This window comes from Dreissena polymorpha, chromosome 2 (assembly GCF_020536995.1).
Source record: "Dreissena polymorpha isolate Duluth1 chromosome 2, UMN_Dpol_1.0, whole genome shotgun sequence".
Classification (NCBI taxonomy): Eukaryota; Metazoa; Mollusca; class Bivalvia; order Myida; family Dreissenidae; genus Dreissena; species Dreissena polymorpha.
In genome coordinates, this window is record NC_068356.1 from 143067906 (window position 1) to 143095764 (window position 27859).

The following is a 27859-nucleotide window of genomic DNA, read 5'->3' on the forward strand; positions in this document are numbered from 1 at the left end:
TAAAGAATGAACTAAAATCTAAACCTAACGTAGAGGCCGTCCATAGTGGAGCAAGAAACAAATTTATAACAGTTACGTTTAAATCCGAAAACGCGCCAACCAACATCCTAGGCCACAACGTTAAGCCCGCACTATTCGCCAGCCTACGGTGCTTTAAGTGTCAGATGTTCGGCCATGCATCGCACGTTTGCAAAAACAATGCGAAATGCCCACACTGCGCGGGTAACCACTCGCACGCGTCGTGCACATCAAGGAACACTAGGAAGTGCGCAAACTGTGGTGGAGGCCACAGCGCGGCGTATAAGGGGTGCCCAGTGTACCTCAAGTACCAAACCACTATTAACAACAAAAACCTTCGACTTACTAACAACTACCTTAATAACATGTCTACAACAAATCAGTGCCCTAATCTAGAACAAATTGCTAAACAACTGGTAGGTAAATCTGAAGCTGAAATACTAACTATTCTCAAAAATAAATTCCCTGAAAAAGAGGCTGAGCAACTCAACATCAAACCAACACCGCCCGTGCAACCATCACCAACGCCCGTTCAACCCACAAAACCAAAACAGGTTATGAATCCTCCTCCCACACAACAACAACAATCACAGCAAGCAAAAACCCACAAACCAACCATTAACGCTAACAACCCGGTCACCCCCAAACAACAACAACAAACACCAATACGCACACAATTCCAACGTCACAACTGGCAACCTAAAAACAATGAGAGCTCGCCTCTACACATCCATAGGAAAAAACTTAATTTGAACCGATACCGCCCGAATCCTATCATCATGCGACATAGCCAGCACAAAAGGCAAGCGCTCGCGCCGCCGTTCCCGATATACTTCCGTCACGCGTACGGTCTATATTAATAGAATAACTTAAGCTTGTGCAATCTCTCAATACAAGCCCCTCAATGGCTACGACAGCACCTAATATTACGTCAAATCTAACCGTAATGTCGTGGAACGCCCGAGGGGTTGGCTGTCATGAAACCAATAACAAATTGTATGAGCTCCAAAACTATGTAAATAATAATGAGATACATGTTGTATGCATCCAAGAAACAAACTTTAGAAGCAAAAATAAACAAGTTCAATTAAAAGGATACCAAGAACCCGTGAGATCAATAGAAGGGAAAAAGGCAACGGCCACGGGGGTAGCTATATATGTAAAACTGGGAATCCCATTTACCGAAATTAAGATTAACCAGGATTGCCCGATTGAGTCGTGTGCTATCACACTCTACCTCGATAAAAACCTGTCTTTTCGTATCCAATGTATCTACGCTCAAACTGTAGAAAATACTCTAAAAAACTACTCAAAAATTTTTCACTCACTAGACCATAGACAAAACAATATTATCATTGGCGATTTTAACCTCAAACACCCTTGCTGGAACCCCGAGGGCGATCCGCGATGTGATGATCATGCGGAAAATCTATTAAAATTACTAAATAACACAAGCCTCAATTTCTTAAACGACGGGCAGGTCACGAGACTAGCCGACCGCGCCGGCCATTCCGACAGGGCGATCGATCTCGCCCTTATATCAGCTAAATTACAAGCGATAAGCGACTTTAATGTACTCGACAATTCATTTGGTAGCGACCATCTCCCTATCGTGATGAATTTAAAACTGAAAATTGAACACACCCTTCCGTCAATACAACATAAGTGGAAAATCCATAAGGCTACACCTGATCAATGGAATAACTTTAAAGTTCAATGCAATAACGAATTTCTGCCCAACAAAGATAATACTGACTCTAACACTCACTTCCATTCCTATCTAAATAAACTCACGACAGCGCTAGACAATTCTATTCCTATAGCCAACAAAAAACCTAAAAAAATTAAACGCTCAGTACCTTGGTGGAACGAGGAATGTGAAACCGCTATTAAATACCGAGAAAAATGCAGGAAAAAATGCATCAGAATCAGAACGGGTCCCAAATATGAAAAACTTAAAGAAGCCCGCGCTAAGGTAAAACAAGTAATTAAAAAAGCAAAACTAGATAGCTGGAACGAGTTCTGTAACAATCTCTCGTATAAAACCACTAGCAAAGAACTTTGGTCTCAAGTACACCGTATGCAAGGCAGACCGCCTCCTATAACTCCGATATTCCGCATCAATAATGAAATACTTGTAACAAACGCAGATAAAGCTACGGCCTTAGTACGCCACTACCAAACGGTAAGCAGTGACAAAGGCTACTCGCGAGCCTTCATAGCGCGAAAACTTAAAACCAAAAACGAATTTCCAGAATGGCTCGAATCTCATACACAGACCAAAACTCATAAATACAATTCGCCTTTTAGCTTATTCGAACTAGAAACAGCCTTACTGACTTGTAAAAACGGCGCGCCAGGTGATGATAATATACATTACAAAATACTGAAGCAACTCCCTCTCTCTGCTAAACAAGAGCTCCTTGCCTTATACAATAAATCATGGGCCGAAGGCACCCTCCCGGATGAATGGCATGAGGCAACAATTATACCGATCCTCAAACCTAACAAACCCAAAGAATCTCCAGCCTCATACCGGCCGATCTCGTTAACATCAACGTTTACAAAACTAATGCAAAAAATGATTAAACCTCGATTATGCGCTTATCTCGAAAAACACAACCTAATTTCGAAAAATCAATCAGGGTGTAGAGCCCACCACTCGTGCGAAGATCATATAGTGCGCCTCGAAGCCGACATCAGAAGAGCTCAAAATCTAGGCCAATCGGTAGCAGCTGTTTTCTTAGATCTCACTGCCGCGTTCGATAAATTATGGAATGAACATGCGATCTATATGTTACATACATTAGGTATAGAGGGCACCATGCTCAAATGGCTCGCAGCCTTCCTCACAACGCGGAAAATAAAAGTAAGACTACATGACGCGACCTCCGAAACGGTCGACACAACAAACGGCTGCCCCCAGGGAAGTGTCCTCTCCCCCATATTATTTTCCGTTACAATGAATTCGCTAGAACGTACGATTCATAAACATAATGCACAAAATAAAACAGGCCTAATTGATCTTTCCCTCTTTGTAGATGACAGTGCCATATGGACTACCTCATGGTCGCCTAAACTAGCAATTGATAAAATTCAAAACGCACTGACTGCTATAGAAACTTGGAGTGCATCATACGGCTTTCAAATTAATCCCTCTAAAACTCAAGCAATTGTTTTTTCTAACCGCGCATCCAAAGCAACCTCTAAAAAAATCTCAGAACTTCCGCAATTAAGACTATGTGGCGCCCCGCTCCCGTACCTCGACAAAATTACTTTCCTAGGAATGACATTTGATAAATACCTAACATGGGAAGAACACATCCTCAAATTAACAGTGCGCTGCCAGAAAGATCTTAATTTTCTCAAATGCATTCAAAAAAATAACTGGGGCACAGACAAGAAAGCACTGATGAGTATTTACAAAGCCACTATCTGGGCAAAGATAAATTACGGAAGCATAGCATATAACTCAGCCAGCGATACACTACTAAAAAAACTACAAGTTATCCAAAACACGGCACTCAAAATAATCACGGGCACACGTAAAACCACAAGCACCGTTCTTATCCATCTCGAGTGTGGAATGCTTGACCTGGACCATCAAAGGCAAATAAATCAAATGAAGTATTACGCGCGCACTAATCCTATGGAAAACAACCTACCGATCAACTCAAAGGTCACCGAAGATCCGGCCTACCGTAAACCTAAAAGTCGCATTGGAGTCCCGTACGCGCAAAATGTCCGAGCGCTTAATTTATACTATAAAATTAACGAAATTGAACTCCAACCACCTACCTACTACAGCCTTAGTGAAATAGTAAAACCCGACATCGACTTTCATCTATCAACACTGATTAAAAAAATCCGAAATCGACTCCAATAGCGCAACCATAGCCTTAAATTACATAAATAATACATACGGCGGGTACACACAGATTTTCACAGACGGTAGTAAAAACGAGGATTTAAAATTAGCCGGCGCTGCGTACGTAGTATACAACCCTCAAAATGTCATTATCCACCACAACAGATTAAAACTTAAAAAAGAACTTTCCATATTTGCCTGCGAGCTAGCAATAATTAATGACGCAGTAAGGTGGCTTAACACGCTTAACACGCACGAACAGACTAACTACGCGATTCTAACCGACTCTCTTAGCGCATTGCAAGCACTACACGCAGGATCCTCGAAAACGCGACCAGATTTGATATACGCAGCTCTAAAAGGTATCACAAAACTGACTAATAAAAACATATCTCTTAAACTTATTTGGATACCTAGTCATGTAGGCATCCCGGGCAATGAATACGCAGATAAACTTGCCAAGTTAGGATCCCAAGACGGCCTACTCTCTGAGCTAAAACCCAGCACACGCGAAATTATAGCCATTATAAACCAAAAAGCATACAATGAACAGGACTACAAATGGTCAAAATACTGCACTGAGCATGATTTACCACTTATCACTAACCCCAGCCATAAGATCCATATCTATAGCCCCATTAAGCAAGAAGATAGGGCATATACACGTATGCGCTTAGGGGTGACTAGGTTACACGGTGATAGCTACGAAACTGTTCTGTGCCCCAAATGCAGTGTCCCAGACACCTTCGAACATTTGTTCTTCATATGCCCTCAACACGCGGCCCAAAGACTAGAACTAAGTGCAGGTATAATAGCAGCATATAACAATATCTCTGTTATAATTGATCGCAGCCTACTGTTAATGCCCCCGAACAAGATCGGATCAGTTATACGACATGTTTTTAAATTTTTGCGGGATACGGGATATCTCAATAAAATATAAATACAATAATTACATCGCATATTAGACAAACAGCTAAAATACTCAGATAAGCGAGCTTCCACTGCGTATGACTTATTAAAATAAAATATAAATATTACAAGTTAAATACACAAGATACATTGTTTCCTTAGCAATCTAAATATTATAAATATTACAATATAAATACACTAGATAAATTGTTTCTCTAACAAACTAAGTATTAAACAGTAGACCCGAGTGGGACGCCGCGTTGGTGCGGGAGACGCCGCAGGTGAGTGGATATTTATGTATTGATTTATCCCAAGATATTATACAGACATCATATATCCGTTACAATATCTCTTCGTCCCCATACTAATAGTAACTTAAGGTTTAATTCCCATATATATTGCAAAACAAACATAAATATGAACGGAAAGGACTATTTTACGAACTTTGAGTATTTCTATTATCTCCCTTGCAAAAGCAAGATATAAGGAAAATCGCATTAAAATCAAAATTAAGGGTAAAACTAGATGCATACCTGCACTTAATCTATAAAATAAATCGATACAGTAGGGCATACTAACTATCCAGAGTCTTCTTGCATAAACTATCTTCCTTAGGCTTATCCGAAATAGCAAAAATATGCGTATAAACAAATCGCGTAACTTACAAAAGTGCGAATAAAGCGCGTACCGGTGCCGGACTAAAAACACATTTAGGTAACTACATAACATCTACCCTGTCTGCCGGACCCCGTCCGTGGACTATAGCCATAAGGGAACCCTCTGTGCGGGCACGGACGACGGTCACTTCCGTATGTCACTGGGGCTGCTCGCCCGGGCCCGCATTGAGTGAACCTACGGTATTATCACGGCCTGAGCATAACGCGGATATGAAAACCGACCTATAGTTATTCGTCGCAGGGCATAGCCAACGGGTCACACCTGTGTGTCAGTGGGGCCCCCTGGTCTGTGCCCTGTGACGACGCCACGGACGGGCAAGGGCTGACAAGCTACCCAGTAAAACATCAACAACACTCTCTTACTAAAACGACGGAAGGGATTACGGTACCGAATATAACTGTCAACCAAATCATGTAATATATCGGCCGCCTGTCTCGTTAACAACCGCGACCGCAACTTAACGCTAAGGGCACGCTACCAGAATCAATGACGGATAGGTACGCTTGATAAAAATAAAAACGAACATCTGTAACCACTATGTAAAGATATGGACAAATCTAAAATCCCCCCCCCCTTTGTAAACCAAAAAATCGGGCTAACAGTATCCGGGTTCCGCGAGACCCTCCCCCCCCCCTGTGCTGGTCCTCGGTATTTTAAATTTTTGTCGCTGCACCCAGCACGCAGCAGCCGACGACGACGGTAGTGGGGTAAGCACGCAGACACTACACTTCCGCACAGAGACGGAAGCCGCATCAAGTGCGCACTCAGGTAACTCAATAGAGAAACCTTCAGTACAACCCCTTTAAATGTAGATATCACAACCATTTTATATATGCATTATATTTAAAAACAAAAAATGTTGGATGGAACGTGTCGGCTGGGGTGGTGAGGCGCCCCCTCCTCGCACTGCGGCTCTGTCGACACGACCCACCCAAGATTACCAAAAAAAGAAAAGTGATGATAACTAGTATATTTGTTTCTCAGTGTATAGATAGAATAACTCATTGCAGTCCATTTATTTACTAACCATTAAAATAGCCACAATAGCACATAGAACTGCTGCCTCTGATATCATACATAACCCGAACCAGGAAAGCGCTCACTCTCCTAATACCAAACTACCATAACCACAGCCCATCTCTTCTATCATCAAATAAATGATCTATCAAAAACAAAGTCTGGACTTCACAACACCACAGTGACACAGGCAATCACCTCAGAAAGAAGAAAGAAAATCTCGAAATTGTCAAAGCCCACAAAACAAAATAGTCATCTTGGTCCATTTACACACACTCAGTCCCTCTCTTCTATCATCTAATACATGATCTGTCAAAAATCTAGTCTGACCCTCAAATCAACATACAACCATTACCCAAAAAAGCAACAGAGAGTGCCCAAGCTAATATAACATATGACACAAGGCAGCAGATCTCTATATGTACCATTACTAACACTACATACTAATATGTCCTCAGCGAGAAACGCTACATGCCGTCCCTCTTGAAAAATACTGAAAAGAATTACTGTTTGCAGTTCATTGGTACACTAACCTTTATATACTCCTATGTAGCCGGATCGAGCCCTTAGCTCGACATGCCCCAGACCAGACCACAATACTAAACCTGGCATATTACACAAACACATAGGAATGCTGTCTTTGCTTGTATAACCAGAAACACCAACGTGTGCGCTCTCCCTTATACCAAATTTACTCAAACTCAGCCCCTCTCTTCTTTCATCAAATAAATGACCTATCAAAACTAGTCTGGCCCTTACAACACCACAGTCTCACAAGACACTTAACACATCAATAAGAAAGAATTTACAAAAAGATTGTCTGCCCCCAACGAACTAGTCATCTCGGCCCAATCAAACAAACATAGTCCCCTTCTTCTATCATCGTATACATGATCTTTCAAAATCTAGCCTACCCTACGCAATAACATCCAAACTACATACCAAATAACAACAGAGAGAGCCCACGTCACCGCAAGCTATGGCACAAAACAGCAGAACTACACATGTATATAAACACCAATACTAACACTATGTACTAATATGTCCTCCGCGAGGGACGTTAAACGGGGGTGCAGTGTATCGGTGCTATACACCGGGCACTTAAAAGAACCAGGGGCGCCTCTGGAATCGGGGCGTTTCCTGTATCCTGCTCGAACCCCCACTAACACCTCTCATGGGGCGGAGAGCACAACAACCACACTTGGGTAAATGAAAGCTAGAGCACAGGACATAATCTATAATACCATGAGTTTTACAAATTAACATCAAACATAAATAAATCATATGATATATCAACGGAGTTTTTAGATCATTTATTTACTTTACCTATCCAATTATAAAAGCAAATACAACATAACAGCAAAATTAATACATCCCAGCTTGATACACGGTCTGGATGTTTGGCAGGCGGGTGGGAAGGAACGATGGTGACTCTGGATAGGGCTTTGGATGGCTCCATGGTTGGTTCTCGACTGATCTGTTGTCGCGCGCAGCAAGTGGGTGGATGAGGGTGCTTGTCTCGGGGGTCTTCAGCGGTTGGGTGCTCGGGCCGGGGCAGTATGCGGGCGCGAGGGGGGGCTCGGGCTCGCTCGGCGTGGGTGCGCTTGTGCGGGGCGGCGGGTTCTGCGATCTGGGAACTGCAACAATATACAACCCTTCACGACTGACCGACGACCGTAAAATACTGACAGACACCTCCTCTTCCGCTCCAGACAAATGCACAACAATCACATACCACACACTATACACAACCATACACATCACCACCAAGGAACCCGGAACGCACGGGCGTGGCGCTCTCATACGCGCCACCCGTAATGAGTGGGGGTGTGAGAGCGATACGTGTGTGTGTTCCGGGTCCTATGTACCGGGTGGTGTTGGGTTGTGGATCGCGTTGAGTGTCTTGTACATTAGTAATGTGCGGGACACTCGGCGGGATCCGCTCCTCATCACCACCTCTAGGAAGCTAGCACATTAAGGTCTCATTGGCCAACGTGCAACAAACTCTTTTAAAAATTAAAGTATTTGGCGAATACCCGGGAAACCGGGGTAAATTTGACCTACTTTGACTCTAAAATTAATCTTTTTCTCCTGAGAGGTCACAGGGGCAGGTCGGGCTACCGTAACCTCGTGAAGAGGCCAGTAGGACCTGTAAATAAACTCTGAAACACACACGCAGCAGTTCACATATGATAGCTGACATTGGATGGCGGCAACTCCAAGAGAGAAGACAACCCGCTCAAGTCACATTTCAGTGATGAACAGAAATATAAACAACCTAAGTGACATTCCATCTGATCCTTTCCTCCACCATATTATATTATGCACAAGAAGCTCCAGTATCATGTACATGTACATCATTCCATACTGCAGGACACTCGATCTTCCTCCCGTCAGCAGCAAGAGTTAGACTGTGAAATCAACTGCCAAACCTCCTTGGAAGGCACCCAGCCTTGAAGCTTTCAAGGAAGGGATGGTACTAAAATAATCCATCAATGACTTTTGTACATATCAAAAATCTTTCTTTTCATGTGCCACACAATGACTTTTAAAGTGTTTTCTTGTACGACAATATACCCCAGATATAGGAGGTTTTGGGGATTCCGATAATGACGTCACGTTTGCGCATGCTCAAATTTTGGCCGTCAAAACTGCGGCCTTTCTGCTATTGTTTGCATTGATGAAGCGCATCGTGATAAGGTTACAAACATATTCGCGACCCTTTTGAAGAACAAAAAATACTCAGAAATTGAAATTCTTTCAGATTAAATTGAATCCAATGAACGAACACAAATAAGGACGAAAACAAACAAAAAATTGATTGATTTTATGTAATCAACATATTGAAACTGATTTGAACCTATTTGTCTGTAAAAACTTACCTTGTTACAGATTAACTAAATCCTCTTGATAAATGTTAATGTTTTTAATTTAATTGTTCACACCAATTTTGACACTCTTTGTTTCAGCATTTTAACCCAGTGTTTAATTGCACCTTTCTTTATCACAGACCAATTATCTCGATATGATCGGATACTGTCCAGACTATTACTTAGAAAACAGTGTGTCATAAACCCAGGGACCTATACTTGTATGACTCTGTATCGGGTCTCTGCATAAACCACATGTGTCTGGTCATTAAACACAATTTATGATACCTCCATGTCATCTCTCGACATATTAAGTCAAAAACTTAACAGTTGCTTTGCTATTTGAACATATTTAAAAATAGACATTTGTCCGAAATGGATTAACAGCTAGGAACTATTAAGTGTATATATATAAGCCAGTTTAAACATAATAATAAAGTGTTTAATAACTATACATTTAAAATATTGTACACATTAACTGCTACACAATTAACGTATTTAACGGATACCTGCAAATGTAAATTCTACTATAATGTGTTAAGATCGTGCGTTACTGCAGTGTTCGAAACATCATCATGAAAACAAGCAATCGCGTTTGGTCATTATAGGGATATAAAATACTTGCGTTAAATAAATTAAATGCGTAGATTAATGGTATCATAAAATGCTAGATTTGTATTGCTCATTATCACTACAGACGAGTTTTCAATATACGTGTACATGTAAAGACAGTTCAATTTGCAAAATATGCAGGTGTTTTTTCAATTTGAATGCTTAAATTTATTAATATTTTCATTCAATGTTCACGAAACGAAAATTCATTCAATGTAAAAGAAAATTAAAACTACATTTCAAGATTGAAATGTAGTGAGCTATTTTAGGGCTCTGTTTTATAACTGATTCAATGCACCCCTTACACTAATTTTCAATCCCGGATGAAAAATAACACTATCGTATCCACACCACTTATAATAATATTCAAATCATTATATGTTTTATTATTTTTGAAATATCATTAATTAAATTCTTATTTTAAAAAAGAAAACGGGTATTTATAGTTTTGTTTTGTGAAATTGTAAGTATTAAGTCTTCCGACGACCTTTACTCTGATACAATGTAATTGGCCGCGATCAAGAAGTTGACGGCCAATCTATTTTTAGTAACGGAAAACCCCTCTTGTGACGTCACACAAAAACCTCCTATATAGGAGGTTTTGGGGATTCCGATAATGACGTCACGTTTGCGCATGCTCAAATTTTGGCCGTCAAAACTGCGGCCTTTCTGCTATTGTTTGCATTGATGAAGCGCATCGTGATAAGGTTACAAACATATTCGCGACCCTTTTGAAGAACAAAAAATACTCAGAAATTGAAATTCTTTCAGATTAAATTGAATCCAATGAACGAACACAAATAAGGACGAAAACAAACAAAAAATTGATTGATTTTATGTAATCAACATATAGAAACTGATTTGAACCTATTTGTCTGTAAAAACTTACCTTGTTACAGATTAACTAAATCCTCTTGATAAATGTTAATGTTTTTAATTTAATTGTTCACACCAATTTTGACACTCTTTGTTTCAGCATTTTAACCCAGTGTTTAATTGCACCTTTCTTTATCACAGACCAATTATCTCGATATGATCGGATACTGTCCAGACTATTACTTAGAAAACAGTGTGTCATAAACCCAGGGACCTATACTTGTATGACTCTGTATCGGGTCTCTGCATAAACCACATGTGTCTGGTCATTAAACACAATTTATGATACCTCCATGTCATCTCTCGACATATTAAGTCAAAAACTTAACAGTTGCTTTGCTATTTGAACATATTTAAAAATAGACATTTGTCCGAAATGGATTAACAGCTAGGAACTATTAAGTGTATATATATAAGCCAGTTTAAACATAATAATAAAGTGTTAAATAACTATACATTTAAAATATTGTACACATTAACTGCTACACAATTAACGTATTTAACGGATACCTGCAAATGTAAATTCTACTATAATGTGTTAAGATCGTGCGTTACTGCAGTGTTCGAAACATCATCATGAAAACAAGCAATCGCGTTTGGTCATTATAGGGATATAAAATACTTGCGTTAAATAAATTAAATGCGTAGATTAATGGTATCATAAAATGCTAGATTTGTATTGCTCATTATCACTACAGACGAGTTTTCAATATACGTGTACATGTAAAGACAGTTCAATTTGCAAAATATGCAGGTGTTTTTTCAATTTGAATGCTTAAATTTATTAATATTTTCATTCAATGTTCACGAAACGAAAATTCATTCAATGTAAAAGAAAATTAAAACTACATTTCAAGATTGAAATGTAGTGAGCTATTTTAGGGCTCTGTTTTATAACTGATTCAATGCACCCCTTACACTAATTTTCAATCCCGGATGAAAAATAACACTATCGTATCCACACCACTTATAATAATATTCAAATCATTATATGTTTTATTATTTTTGAAATATCATTAATTAAATTCTTATTTTAAAAAAGAAAACGGGTATTTATAGTTTTGTTTAGTGAAATTGTAAGTATTAAGTCTTCCGACGACCTTTACTCTGATACAATGTAATTGGCCGCGATCAAGAAGTTGACGGCCAATCTATTTTTAGTAACGGAAAACCCCTCTTGTGACGTCACACAAAAACCTCCTATGGATTTTGTACAAAACACGAATAAGATTAACCGAGCTAGCTTTGAATTTGTTCCATTAAAATTGATGTTGGATTCTTTATTAGATGGCACCGCATTTTTTATATTTTTTTTGTGAGAAAATAAATAATATAAGTATGCATATCATCGTTACGGCAACGCAGCGAGTAGTGTTCAATGAGCCCTTTGTCATTTGGTAGGAAAGAGATGGCATTTATACTCGTTTAATCGATTTGTCATATTGGAGACCGGCGAATATTCTAGCATTTTTTACAAAATGGCTCAAGAATACGCAGTCGTAACACAGAGTTTGGTAACAGTAACTATATCCAGCTCTTCAAATTCATTCGGTAGTGAAAGAAGATTTCAGAAAGATGTCACTATTGGGGATTTGAAGGTATTTAATTGTATCATGATATTCGGATGGTGACTCTTTTTGGATGAAGAGCAACTGGTTTTTGATGACACCATTATCATTTAATAATTTGTCGTACCAAAGGGGATAAGCATTAGTCCATTTAAACGGACTCCATATGCAGTCCTTCATAAACACAATGGCAGTTCTCCGCAGCTGATCAGTGCGCATCACTAAACAGACGTATTCTGTGACCAATTAAGGATATATTGCAATGGTTTGGTATTTTCTTGAGCCTCAGCAATTCAAAGCTGGCAAAAGCTATTGATATAGCTTAAACTGATTCAACATAAATAAAACAACAAGAATTATCAGAGCGCTTTTAATTGCTAAGGTTATCAATATTTACTTTAATATGGAAAAGTACAACAGACTTGTTTGCAATTGAAAAATTTAGCTGAGGGTAAATTTTGTTTTTCCACCTATTGTTTCCAGATCAAAAAATTATGTCACTACTCGAAACAACCACGACTCTGTTTATTTTTCTGTTGCTTAGCTCTCTGTTCCTGTAAATGACCAGTTATAAGTCCAGTGTTTTTTTCCTTCTTTGGGCGGGTCCGGTAAATGGACCCGTTCCCAATGACCTACAGACCCGTTTCCAAAATGAACCGGACCCGTCCCAATTTCCGAAAAAATACAAAAAAATCCCAATCAAAAGCGAGTTAACAATCCCTGAAAACGCCAACTTGACGTATTTCCATACCGTTGTAACTTGCGGCCTATTTGACTTCTCAATCAATGACTGGTTTAAACATTTCATGTTACATTTGTACATTAAATACGTGTATGTTATTGCGAACTATAAACCAGTCTGAATTTTCTAACGCTTCCAGCAATATTCACCTTGAGTCACAATAGTAAGTATTGCTGAAAGAAATTAAAGCCTAGTTAAGTCAAAAGCAAATCGTTAAATGATTTTAGCTTTGTTAAAGTTCAGCATCTGTTTTGTCCACCCATTCCCCTCAGTACACTGCAACAAAAATAAGCACTTAGTGCTCTGATAAGGCTATGCAGCTTGGGGTGTCTGGACTCTCATCAGCCCAGAAAGATGCCATTCTTGATATATTTAAAGCAGATAAAAACAGAGAACTCTGTTTGTAACAATCTGTGTTTCGATAGCATGTTGTTGTTTGTGCAAGACTGTGAATCAAAGTTTATGTTGCTTTCCTGTGTCATTTAAAGCTGACAAAAGTAAAACAAAGTCATTAAAATACCATTCTTCAATTGGTACAATTCACAACTTGATTTTTCCCAATTGGAAGATTTTGTGACTCGTTTTTTCCCAATTTGGTGATTTCACAACGCGAAAAATTCCCAATGGCATGGGTACCGAACCTGTTCCCAATTGGGTGAAAAAATTCACTGTAAGTCACTTCTTTAATTTCATAATTATGTCAAGATAAATTTATACCAGAGGAAAGTTAGGTAGATTAATTGTATATGAACAATTCAGTTGGTTTAATTTAGTTTAAACTTATTTATGTTAGCTTGATTGCATTAGAAGTACTTACTACTTTACTTATTTGAAACACTGTTTCTTGGGCCTAGAACCAGCACTTTGGGTGTCTTTGGGGGAGATTTAAAGAACACTTCCATAGGGTGGATCAAACCTGTTACCTCCCGGTAGCTGGGCGGACACCATATCTTTACACCACTGCGACCTATCAATTCCGTTGATATCATCTTGAGATTGGATGATGGTATAGTGCTGAAATTATGTTTGTAGGTTGCTTCCATGCAGACCAATATTGGGAATGGATCGCACAATTATTTAATATTTTAAACATTAAAAACCTGGTTTTGGGGTGTTTTCATGTTTCTTCTTTATTTTGAAATGGTATGTTTTTTTCAGGGCAAGCTGGTATTGCTGACTGGTGCAAATGTGGGCAGCATGAGGTTAGAGCTCTACACCAATGAGAACAGACTTGTCTGCCAGCTCGACAATGACTTGGCCATGCTAGGCTCCTATCCCATTGAAGATGGCATGAGAATACATGTATGTGTGTGAACCCTTTCCTACTCAGAAGCAAAGTTAAAATGACTATGCGCAAACAGCATAAAACCAGAACAGCCTGTGAGCAACTCGCATTCTGTTCAGGTTTTATGCTGTTTGCTGCTCATCAGTATCTTATGGTTGGAAATGTTGTCTTTAAAACTATAATCTAGTAAGAAAGATCTTTAAGTAAATTTAACTGTTTAATGGACTACAAATGTGTAAAAATACATGTCTAAGTGGTAAACAGTTAAAATGAAACAAGATGGAATGTTCTGTGTCAGATGTGTCATAAAACATTTCTTAAATATGTCTGATGTTTCAGAGTAAATGCTACTTTTATGAATTATACATTATGTTTTTTTTCACATTGTTTCATATTATTTAATACTTAATTACGTCTTCAGGTTATTGACCCTCAAGCAAAAGTAGGAGAGTTTGAGGATGTTTCTAAAGTTGAGAAGTTTGAACTCAGTCCAGAAGAATATGAAAAGCGACAAGGTACCAGTCATCACCATTTGCTTTACACACATTTATTTGTTGATTTGCTCCAAAATGAAAAGAATCATTGGAATACATGTGGCATGGGCTTGGCAGGCTAATACCATGAGGTTGTTCCCTAATTATTGTCCCCTACTGGTTAAACTGGAGGGGACTTGATGGTTTGCGCTCTGTGCGTCTGTGAGCCTGTCTGTCTGTCTGTGACACTTTTCTGGATCCTGCAATAACTTTTAAAGTTCTTCATATTTTTTCATGAAAATTGAATCATGGATAGATGGCAATACGGGAATTATGCACATCATTTCATTTTGTTCCTACGTCAAAAATTCTGGTTGCTATGGCAGCCCAAAAACAACAACAAATTCTGACAATGGTGGAGCCAGTAGGGGACTTATATTGCTTGGCAATAGTCTTGTTTATTTGTATCATACAATTTTAGAATAAATTAATGTTTGTGAGCACAATATTTTGACCAAGTTTTATAACAAGCCAGATCAGCTGAAGCACTTCATAATTATGGCTCTTGGTTTGTAAAAAATTGACCAAATTTTCCTTGCAATTTCCAAATTTTTCCTTGTCAAATGAAATGTTTTTGGACATATTCTCTCAACCGAGGTCAATAATCAGCTTAATCTATTGAAGCACTTGTGAATGATTGACTTGTATTATAAAATAACCTTGTCCATTCAGTTCTTAAACATAACTAGTATTAGTATTATCATCATCAAATTTGATAAATTAAAGCCAATCCTTTAAACAATAAGCTCTCTATGTTCAGATTTCTAATGCAATTCTGAATTCATGTATATCTATTGGTTAAATTATATTATATTATTACAATGGTTAATGTAATGGGTAATAATTTGAAAGATAGAGGAATGATTGACATGCTCATGCTGAGCATATACAATGTATGATTAAACACATTTTAAATTGTATTCTGTTTGTTAAATTATTGTTTGCTTTTTTGAAAATATATAAATAAATAAAAATAATATATATATATATATATATATATATATATATATATATATATATATATATATATATATATATATAATATATGCACAATAAGTTAAGTCATGGAAAGCAAGTAAATCTACGGCAGGTGATATATTCCACTCTGTCACAACAATGGCTATACACAATTGATCTATTTGATATTACATGGCCATACACAATTGATCTATTTGATATTACATGGCCATACACAATTGATCTATTTGATATTACATGGCCATACACAATTGATCTATTTGATATTACATGGCCATACACAATTGATCTATTTGATATTACATCCATAATACAATGAAGATGAAATATACACAAACATTGTTTTGAATAACAATACTAAATTGGAAAATTCAAAGAAAAAATAAGGGCAATAAAGAATGTATTTAAGATATAACTATTCAGGACATTCAAACAGTAAGACAAAGGTCTTATTATGCATTATTTATATTACTCTTTAAGACACTGTATTGCCACTAAAAATGTGGCCAATTCAAATATATGATCCACCGTAAGACAATAAAGTTGCTAAGCAAAATTTATGTTGCTGTTTTAGATACAGTGTAACCACTTAAATGTGAGCAAAACAATTGACATTATTCCAGCATTTTAGGCCATTCAAACGTTACTTAATAAGATAATAATAAGAATTTGGTTAAACCCTTTTCAGCTTAGAATTGAAAATGGCTTTTGCAGCCAGCATAAACCTAAACAGCCTGCAAGTAACTCTAGTAACTGGCATGCTGTTAAGGGTTTATGCTGTTTTCTGCTCATCAGCATTTTGGGTTTAGAAATGAAGCCTTTACAACTTGAATCTACTGTTAGAAAGATCTTTTATAAATTTAGATTTTCAAGGGCAACAAATGCATCACAATGTGTAATTATACAGTAAAGTGTTTAACTTTTATTTTTTTCAGACACTGTGCGAGCATTCAAGGAGCGTAACAAGATAGGTAGGTTCAAGGAGTTGACGCCAGAGGAGCAGCAGAGGCAGGAGGAGGAGAAGAGGATGAGAGAGGAGCAGGACAAGCAGCTGGTGGAGACCATGAATGTGGGAGACAGGTAAGGCAGGAGGAGGTGAAGAGGATGAGAGAGGAGCAGGACAAGCAGCTGGTGGAGACTATGAATATGAGATACAGGTAAGGCAGGAGGAGGAGAAGATGATGAGAGAGGAGCAGGACAAGCAGCTGGTGGAAATCATTAATGTTGGAGACTGGTAAGGCAGGAGGAGAAGATGATGAGAGAGGAGCAGAATAGGTAGCTGGTAGACAGCATGAATGTGGGAGACAGGTACAGTGTGTGTGAGAGAGGAGCAGGACAAGCAGCTGGTTGAGAGCATGAATGTGGGAGACAGGTACAGTGTGTGTGAGAGAGGAGCAGGACAAGCAGCTGGTGGAGACCATGAACATGGGAGACAGGTACAGTGTGTGTTAGAGAGGAGCAGGACAAGCAGCTGGTGGAGACCATGAACATGGGAGACAGGTAGGGCAAGAGGAGAAGAGTATGAGAGAGGAGCAGGACAAGCAGCTGGTGGAGAGCATGAATGTGGGAGACAGGTACAGTGTGTGTGAGAGAGGAGCAGGACAAGCAGCTGGTAGACAGCATGAATGTGGGAGACAGGTACAGTGTGTGTGAGAGAGGAGCAGGACTAGCAGCTGGTGGAGAGCATGAATGTGGGAGACAGGTACAGAGTGTGAGAGAGAGGAGCAGGACAAGCAGCTGGTGGAGAGCATGAATGTGGGAGACAGGTACAGTGTGTGTGAGAGAGGAGCAGGACAAGCAGCTGGTGGAGACCATGAACATGGGAGACAGGTAAGGCAAGAGGAGAAGAGTATGAGAGAGGAGCAGGACAAGCAGCTGGTGGAGAGCATGAATGTGGGAGACAGGTACAGTGTGTGTGAGAGAGGAGCAGGGCAAGCAGCTGGTAGAGATCATGAATGTGGGAGACAGGTACAGTGTGTGTGAGAGAGGAGCAGGACAAGCAGCTTGTAGAGATCATGAATGTGGGAGACAGGTACAGAGTGTGAGAGAGAGGAGCAGGACAAGCAGCTGGTGGAAAACATGAATGTGGGAGACAGGTACAGTGTGTTTGAGAGAGGAGCAGGACAAGCAGCTGGTGGAGAGCATGAATGTGGGAGACAGGCACAGTGTGTGTGAGAGAGGAGCAGGACTAGCAGCTGGTAGAGATCATGAATGTGGGAGACAGGTACAGGTTGTGTGAGAGAGGAGCAGGACAAGCAGCTGGTGGAGAGCATGAATGTGGGAGACAGGCATAGTGTGTGTGAGAAAGATGCAGGACATGCAGCTGGTGGAGAGCATGTATGTGGGAGACCGGTAATGCAGGAGGAGAAGAGGATGAGAGAGGAGCAGGACAAGCAGCTGGTAGAGAGCATGAATGTGGGAGACAGGCACAGTGTGTGTGAGAGAGGAGCAGGACAAGCAGCTGGTAGAGATCATGAATGTGGGAGACAGGTACAGTGTGTGTGAGAGAGGAGCAGGATAAACAGCTGGTGGAGAGCATGAATGTGGGAGACAGGTACAGTGTGTGTGAGAGAGGAGCAGGACAAGCAGCTGGTGGAGAGCATGAATGTGGGAGACAGGTACAGTGTGTGTGAGAGGGGAGAAGGGCAAGCAGCTGGTAGAGATCATGAATGTGGGAGACAGGTACAGTGTGTTTGAGAGAGGAGCAGGACAAGCAGCTGGTGGAGGGCATGGATGTGGGAGACAGGTACAGTGTGTGTGAGAGAGGAGTAGGACAAGCAGCTGGTGGAGACCATGAATGTGGGAGACAGGTACAGTGTGTGTTAGAGAGGAGCAGGACAAGCAGCTGGTAGAGAGCGTGAATGTGGGAGACAGGTACAGTGTGTGTGAGAGGAGCAGGACAAGCAGCTGGTAGAGAGCATGAATGTGGGAGACAGGGACAGTGTGTGTAAGAGAGGAGCAGGACAAGCAGCTGGTGGAGACCATGAATGTGGGAGACAGGCATAGTGTGTGTGAAAAAGATGCAGGACATGCAGCTGGTAGACAGCATGAATGTGCGAGGCAGGTACAGTGTGTGTGAGAGAGGAGCAGGACAAGCAGCTGGTAGACAGCATGAATGTGGGAGACAGGTACAGTGTGTGTGAAAGAGGAGCAGGACAAGCAGCTGGTGGAGACCATGAATGTGGGAGACAGGCACAGTGTGTGTGAGAGGGGAGCAGGACAAGCAGCTGGTGGAGAGCATGAATGCGGGAGACAGGCACAGTGTGTGTGAGAGAGGAGCATGACAGGCAGCTGGTAGAGAGCATGAATGTGGGAGACAGGTACAGTGTCTTTGTTTTACCCATTTAGGGAATGGGGCCGGGTCCCTTAGTATTTGGAAAAATCACCTCGTTTTGACTAGAATTGGCAAATTATTGTTGTTGGTTTTTTGCCTAAAAATGCTGTAAAATTGAGAGAAAAGAGTGATTTCAAATTCATATTTTCTTATGTTCAACTTATAGAGCTGGACATGAGCTAAATTAAATGCTGAGACTTATTAGTATGAATGTGGGAGACAGGTAAGAGTGTGAATGTGGGTGACATGTAGAAGCATAATTGTGGGAGACCAGTAGGAGTAGGAATGTGGGAGACAGGTAGGAGTATGAATGTGGGAGACAGTTAGGAGTATGAATGTGGGAGACAGGTAGGGGCAGGAATGTGGGAGACAGGTATGAGCATGAATGTGGAAGACCGGTACGAGTATGAATGTGGGAGCAGGTAGGGGTATGAATGTGGGAGACAGGTACATGTAGGAGCATGACTGTGGGAGACAGGAAGGAGCATGAATGTGTGAGACAGGTAAGAGTGTGAATGTGGGAGACAGGTAAGAGTGTGAATGTGGGCGACATGTAGAAGCATAATTGTGGGAGACAGGTAGGAGCATGAATGTGGGAGACAGGAAGGAGCAGGAATGTGGGAGACATGTAAGTCTAAAGAGTGTGAATGTTGGAGCCAGGTAAGAGTGTGAATGTTCAAGACAGGTAGGCAGGAGAAGAGAGAGAAAAAAAAGCAAGACAGGCAGCATGACTAACATATTGAAATATTGCATAAAAATGGAACACTTAGATATTGATACCTTTAAAACACATAGATCTTGGTTTAAAGGATTGTGTTCATGATACAGTTATGCACTTTTTATGCCCCCAGATAGAATGATCAGGGGAGATATTGTTTTTGGCCTGTCTGTCTGTCGGTCTTTGTATGTGTTTGTCTGTCCCAAAACTTTAACCTTGCTCATAAAATGAAAACTCTTGGGTCTATGTTCTTTAAACTTCACATGTGCATGCATTTCATTGAGATCTACAAACAAACATAATTTGAGGTCACTAGGTCAAAGGTCAAGGTCACTGGGGCATTGTGTTTCACAAACACAGCTCTGGTTTTTCTTATTCGAACGCCTGCACAATGTTGATATCTTTTCTATTTAGAGTATTTTCAACTTTTATCATGACAATTGGTAAGTGTAAAATGTTACTTGCAAGTGAATAAGCATGTTAGATGTCAACGTTACATGTGGATTTAACATTCTCTATAGCGTCCAGAATAGACATTCATAATTCATAGAGAGAACTTAGTTCAAATTGGCAGAAGTTTTCATTATCTTTAGACAATGTATCGAGTGCAAGTTTCAGATGTCTTCATTAACAGTCATGGACATAATTGAAGTTCCTTTGATACATAGTGAATATTTGTGTATTTTTACTTTAGTGTCCGCTGCATTACTGTATCGTCCCTTGGCTAATTTTGATAACCTGGCACCGTTACAAACTTAACTCTGACAATGTTTCACATGCAAGAAACAGTTTCCTATGAACAAGGTCACACATGAAGTTCAAAAGTCAAATCTCACCAAGAATGTTACTAATTCTGCATAATAATCAACATATTATTATTTTGCGCAATCGTCACATGATATGTTGCAAACAAGTTACAGCTCTCTAAGTTTTAGGTTATGGTCACACTGCAAGTTAAAATATTTTTATGTTGTGGGCATTTCTTGTACAGAATACAACTTCCTTATGCGAAGGGGATTTTTATGCCCACCGGATCGAAAGATTGGGGGCATATTGATTTTGGCCTGTCTGTCTGTCTGTCATTGTATGTGTGTGTCCCAAAACTTTAACCAAAACTTAACCTTCGTTAAAGTTTGGTTATAACTTTTTGAATATTGAAGATAGCAACTTGATATTTGGCATATATGTGTATCTCATGAAGCTGCACACTTTGAGTGGTGAAAGGTCAAGGTTATCCTTCAAGGTCAAAAGTAAAAAAATACAATCCAAGGGAAGTAATAAGCTTTAAAAGGGAGATAATTTCTAAACCTGCCAAATGATAAATTGAAATTTTATTTCAAAGCGACGCAATAGGAGGCATTGTGTTTCTGACAAACACATTTCTTGTTTTAAAATACTTTCTTTTGCAAAATTACTCAGAACAGGGTTAACTATAAAGATCAGTTTTATGTACTATTTTCAACACCTTTAAATAAGATCTTTACCTATTATTATTCAAAATATTACTTACTAACAAAATAAGGTGACAACATTTTCAGGTGTGAAGTGAAAGTGCCAGGCCAGCCTGCTAGAAGAGGGTGTGTTCAGTATAGAGGTATGTTTCTGCTTCATGCTTCTTTCATTATATGTGTCATGTTCTGAGAAAACTGGACTTAATGCATGTGCGTAAAGTGTCGTCCCAGATTAGCCTGTGCAGTCTGCACAGGCTAATCAGGGACGACACTTTCCGCTTTTATGACATTTTTAGTTTAAATAAAGTCTCTTCTTAGCAAAAATCCAATTTAGGCGGAGAGTGTTGTCCCAGATTAGCCTGTGCGGACTGCACAGGTGTCCGCACAGGTTAGTCTGGGACGACACTTTACGCACATGCATTATACCCAGTTTTCTCAGAACACGACCCATATAATTATAAAACATTTGTGATAGTTTAAATAGAATCTGATAAAAGGCAACATATTTTTTTGTTTTTTAAATAATAAAAACAATTCAACTTTTTTATTGTTGCATATAAGGATTCAGCATATTAATTTTGTCAGATACAAGTATGTACACATTGTACTAGTTAGCCATTGGGTTTGGCTATTCTTGCCTAGAAAATGTGTGAGTCCAGTTGGTTAAATGAATGCATTTTAATAACTGCCATATTGCATAAAATCCTAATAATATACAAGATGTGTATATTATACAGGGACAACAGACTTCAAGCCAGGATACTGGGTGGGGGTGCAATATGATGAACCTGTGGGAAAGAACAACGGCACGTAAGTTAACTGAGTGCAGTTTGTGGTTAGAGTCTTACCGGGTGAATACAATATTGTTTGTTTATCTTCGTTCTACAAATGAAGCTTAATTGCTGCAACCCAAAATAAAAAGACAGAGGAAAAATATTTTCCACTTGATATAACTGTCATCAACGTGATTCCTGTATGAGCATGCATGCATCTGTCTATATGTTTGTTCTCTTGACTTGCTTTTCACAACATGTTAAGTTCTTTGTTTGCTTGATTTTATCTTATTGTCTATCGGTTTATTCTGTATTACCTTCTCATTAAATGATATCATAGCTATATTACTCATCCAAATGTCGGCGTCAATTTTTGCATATTGCTCGGGTTAAGGTATTCAATTGTAACTTCATATATGTTTTCAGGCTCATTGTTCCATAACTCTGTCCTGCATTCAGCATAATTATGTTCCCTTTTTTTACGAAGTTGTGTGTTAAAGGTAAACCTGATGGACTAGGAATTAGTTTAAGGTAAACCTGCAACACGGCCATATCAATGATGCTTCTACAGATACTAGTTTTCAATAGAAAATTCACTCATGTGTTGGGGATAACTCCATAACTCTGGCCTGCAATTGAGCAAAATAATATCTATTGTGCTTAGAAAATTGTGGTTAACCTTTGCATATTCTCCATTTCTCAAAATTCACGACAGATGTTCAAATTAAATGTTACATATGTGCCCAGGGTCTTTATGAACATTCACTAATTAAGACATTAAATGGTGACTAACTTTTTGACCAGATTTTGCCCACTTAAGTACTTATAAAAGGTTTGTTTGCCAGTTGAAATAGATTGTTTAGTTGGCATCCAACAAGTATTTATTTTTGTTAATACAGATTTTCAATTTAAACTTTGCACATGTCCTTAGGATCATATTTTTATGCCACCTACCAAAGCCTATAACTTTGAGGCGTTATTGAGGAGTGTTTAGCCCCTAATTGTAGTTTATGTACTGAAGAAATTGAGGTAAGAGTTTGCTTGAAAAAACTCTTATTGCTAGCTTACATGCAGACCTAGCATGGGATTGCAACGAGGGAGGGGCAAAGGGGCCAATCTATCTTTGTCATCCAGCGTGGTCAGGATCACAGTTAATAAATATAGAACAAAGTGTTCCCGTTCAATAACTTGAATTTGGATGGAGATATTGTGCTGTCATTTTTTACACGCCCGTTCAAAACAGGACGTATTATAAGATCACCCTTGGCGAGCGGTGTGCACAGCAGTGTCCGCTGCTCTCTAATTCAAATAGTTTTCATCCGATCTTCACCAAACTTGGTCAGAAGTTGTATTTAGACTATATCTAGGTCAAGTTCGAATATGGGTCATTGGGTCAAAAACTAGGTCACATGGTCACTTAGTGCATTTCAAGCATTTAGCATGGTGTCCGCTCTCTAATTGAAGAAGTTTTCATCAGATCTTCACCAAATTTGGTCAGAAGTTGTGTCTAAATGATATATAGGTCAAGTTTAATTATGGGTCATGCCGGGTCAAAGAATAGGTCACAGTGTCACTTAGTGCGTTTAGATATGTGATGCTTAATTTTCAAAAATATATTATTTTGCCACTCAAATGGTAAAAATATCAAGTTGTCCAAAACCTTTAAACAGGTGTATCTTGTGAGAGTTTGGCACTCTTGTTTGTAAATAGCTTACGTGCAGACATAATGCATTTAGAGTCAGATGAATAAAGGTCATTGTTACTAAAATATATAAATGGTTTCAGAGTCAGTTTCCTCTTAATAACTCTTGTTCTTAGGTACCTAACAGGCAGACCTTTAAAAAGATTTTACTAAATTAACTAATCTTACATGTTTGAAAATCCAGATTCTCTGTTTTGTCATATTTTGTGTTTTAATAATAAAAAATCCGCATTAAGATTCCATGTTATATATACTTCTATATGTCTTACTCTGTGTGGTCGTTATGCATATAACAGAAAACTGATGTAAATGTACATTACACTTTCAAAGTGGAAGAATAATAGTGCTGTCTTGGGACATCTGTTGTTAAATTATTTTGTAAAACTATTTGTAATGGTTTTCTTTGAACTAAAAAATGAAAATTCTGTGCAGACATTGACAAAAGTGCTTATAATCACCATCATTTGTTAATCTGTAAAACAATGTCAAAACATAAAACTGGATAACTTACAGGGTGCAGGGACGAAAGTATTTCCAGTGTCCAGACAAGTACGGAGGCTTTGTGAAACCAGAGCACGTGGAGGTTGGAGATTTCCCCGAGGAGGGCTTTGAAGACATGGATGAAATGTGAAAACCTCGTAAAGACAATGTGAACACCTCATGAAGACCATGTTGTAAGTGTGAATTCCAAAGCTAGGCCCCTGAAGTGTTCAGAGCATGTGCATAAGCTCCTGACATTAGGCTGTGAATCGGACATGGTGTCTTCAAGAAGCAAATACATCAATGGAAGAGGATCTGAAAAAAACAAGACTTCTGCAGTTGTGTTGCCTATCCCACAGAAAGAGTTTATATATTCCTTATCATAAACTTTAATGGTTTCACTTGTATGTCTAAGAATGACACATACATGTATATTTAGAAGATTGGAACATAATTTAGGACCAAGTGACACAACTATGTATTGTCCTTCACATTACAGAGTCTTTAAAGCACCTTTCACTTATATTTGGTAAACCTTATTCAGTATTTGTTACTATTAATATTTATTTATGTAATTATTCTGCACATACATAAGGTCAGAGCTCCAGATAAGGATTAAGTCTAAAGGGTATTTCACCCCCTGATATTTTTGTTAAAGGGTATTTTACTCAGTTGTTTCAGCCATAAAGGGTATTTAGAAATAGTGAGGGGTATTTTCCATATCTATAGAAAACTGACATAGTACATGACATGTTTGATCAGGAAATATTATTATTTGTTTTTAATAAGTGCAAACAAAATAAATTTAAATGATGATATTAACAGAGTGTCTTTAAAATATTCAACTTACATGCATTGTATCTCTGTTTTGAGTGGGTCTTTCTTGCATAGAGTATTCATATATCTAGTACACAAACGTCATTTCGCAATTAAACTAAGTTATGGCATTGCTTGTACAATGGAAAATAAAGCACACTGCATGTGGTCTATGTAAGTAAACTATAAACTTCTTCAACAATTAGATCGCTTAAAATGTTTTTTACAATTCTAGAAGCATCATGAGATTTATTTCTATTGGCATTTTGTAATATACAGTTACTTCCTGCAGGAGCCGCTGTTCGCTTTAAACGTCCCTTTTTCGAATTTAGAACATGATGGGCTGCCACTTTGATTACAAGGTTCTTTCGATTGACTTAATTTTGATTCAAAGGTTAACTTACACTAACTAAACACTCAACTAGATTATTGGTTAAACCGGTTACGCATTTTAATTGATCACAAATACGTACCAAGATTTGTATTGCGTAATTTTACGTAATGGGTCGATTTTAAAGCGTTTTTTGTAATTTTTCAATGTGTAAATACACAGATACGCATCTTTTCTGGAGCTCTGCGTAAAGTATGTTTAAGTGCTCTACAAAACAGGATGTTAATTTATTTACTAGTTGATGTAGATTAGTACATAGATCTCTCTGCCTTGATGATTGCCTAACGTTGTATGTTCAAGATTTTGATAAATCCAATGGTTTATCCAACAGTGCTCTCATTTGCAAAGATCTATCAAATCAACTCTAATTTACCAGTATATTTTTAACAAGATTTATTACTTATTATTTGTAATAAATGTTCTCGGATTAAACTGCATCTTACAACATTAATTGAGCAACTGGGATTTAAATGTTGTAAACTTTTGCAGTAAACATATGATATAATTAAATTCTATCTCTTTTTAACTCACCTATGCACAAGGTACTCAAGGTGAGCAACTTTGGTCGATTGAAATCCGTCCATGTGCAGTATGAAGCATGTGGTGTGCATTCTCAATTTTTATTTTGTGACCACTCTACAGGCAATATTTTTATGCCTTTGAAGGAGAGCATATAGTGATCGCACTGTCAGTCTGTCCATCCGTCTGTCCATCACACTCTGGGTTTAGGTTTCAAAAAATGCTCATAACTTTTATGTCGCTTCAGATGTAACCTTCATATTTGGTGTGCATGTGTATATGGACAAGGCCTTTCCATATGCACAAAAATGTTGACCCCTGTGCCCTTGACCTTGAACTTAGGGTCCGCGTTTAGGTTTCAAAATCTGCATTAAGGTTTCGAAAAATGCTCATAACTTCTATCAAAGCGTTTTTTGGGGGCATATGTCATCCTATGGAGACAGCTCTTGTTCATTTAATCTTGATAAAACAATTTTAGAATGTATATCTGGACAACATCTAGTTCAAGTTTTAATCTGGTTCAGGTGTGTTCAAAAACTATGATACCAGGTCAAATCTTAAACAATCAACCACTCTAAAGGCCTTATTTATGACTCCCTCTACAGGTAACTTGATCAGAATGTGAATCCAGACAACATGAAGGCCATGTGTCTTCATGTTTGATCCAAACCATTATCCACAGGTCAAGTCTGAAACAATTGGTCTATGAACTCAGTTGAGCACTTAAGGGCCATAATTTGCTTTTTGTTTTACAAATAGTATTATCAAAAGCTAATGAACTTTGTTACAAAAAGTACAAGAGTTTGGTTTAGGTATCCTTATTTAATAACCCATGGATGGTTTGTTTCAATAATATGCATTCATGTCTTGCTTTCTGTGATATTTATTACTAGTTTGAGCTTTATTAAAATAGTCATTCCATGGTACAAATGTGTTAATTTTCATCTGGCCTTGCTCTTTGTCAAGTGCATCATTTAATATTACCGGTATGTAGAAACTTCCAGAAAATGCTGTCTTGATGTTATAAGCAGCTATTATGCTTTTATTCACCAGGCATCTTGATATTGGATGCATATTGTATGTTTGTTAGTCTGTCTGTCCTTCCGTCAATAACAAGCTAAGTAGATTTAACCATTTTGTCTAGAACCATCACTCCTTGCAACAATTGATATTTTGTGACCTTTTTTTATTATTAGTTTTTATCAATCCATTTCACTCAACCCTTCTTTTTTCTTCGATCTTAACGTCATTTGGACTAGGTTATTCATCTGGGCTTTTTGTTGGTTATTTAGGTTTACTAGCAACAACACTGCTTTATACACAACTAGCATACTAACACAGTTTGCTGCTTGTGTCCACTTATCATCAAACCTTACCTTTGACTGGACCTCATTTGGACTGAATGATCCCAACCATTCATATGAAAAAAGTTAAGTCGATTTTGCTTCGTCTTGCTCTGCTTGCTAAAGCTCATTAATACCTAAACGGTTTATGCTTATAAGCTCATCTATTTTTTGAAAAAAAAAGAGCTATTGTCATCACCATGGCGTCGGCATACGATTAAGTTATGCGTTTAGGTCCACTTTTCTCATAAAGTATCAATGCTATTGCATTCAAACTTGGTACACGTACTAACTATCATGAGGTGACTGGGCAGGCAAAGTAAGATAACTCTGCCTTGCATTTTGACAGAATTATGTGCCTTTTTTATACTTAGA

At 38.6% G+C, this 27859-nt stretch overlaps 1 protein-coding gene and 1 long non-coding RNA gene across 2 annotated transcripts; one reads left to right on the forward strand and one right to left on the reverse strand.

The window, feature by feature from the left end:
- Positions 1–7791: 7791 nt before the first annotated feature.
- LOC127869286 (uncharacterized) lies at positions 7792–8668 on the reverse strand. The gene is made up of 2 exons (XR_008044503.1): positions 8558–8668; positions 7792–8130 (listed from the first exon to the last, which is right to left on the reverse strand). It is a non-coding gene; the product is annotated as an uncharacterized LOC127869286 (long non-coding RNA).
- A 3547-nt stretch (positions 8669–12215) lies between these two features.
- Positions 12216–27071, forward strand: LOC127869285 (tubulin-folding cofactor B-like). Its single transcript, XM_052411727.1, has 7 exons — positions 12216–12449; positions 14320–14463; positions 14868–14961; positions 16893–17037; positions 21548–21603; positions 22198–22270; positions 24449–27071. Exons 1-7 carry the CDS (start codon positions 12330–12332, stop codon positions 24564–24566), a joined length of 750 nt encoding a protein of 249 aa, XP_052267687.1. The 5' UTR covers positions 12216–12329; the 3' UTR covers positions 24567–27071.
- The last annotated feature ends 788 nt before the right edge of the window (positions 27072–27859 follow it).

What these genes read in the sequence shown, in the direction of transcription:
- LOC127869285 (XM_052411727.1), top strand. Translation starts at nt 12,330, where the DNA reads ATGGCTCAAGAATACGCAGTCGTAACACAGAGTTTGGTAACAGTAACT. An exon ending in AGAATATGAAAAGCGACAAG is followed by an intron (nt 14,962 to 16,892) that starts GTACCAGTCATC and finishes TATTTTTTTCAG; the next exon opens with ACACTGTGCGAGCATTCAAG. An exon ending in AGGGTGTGTTCAGTATAGAG is followed by an intron (nt 21,604 to 22,197) that starts GTATGTTTCTGC and finishes TATATTATACAG; the next exon opens with GGACAACAGACTTCAAGCCA.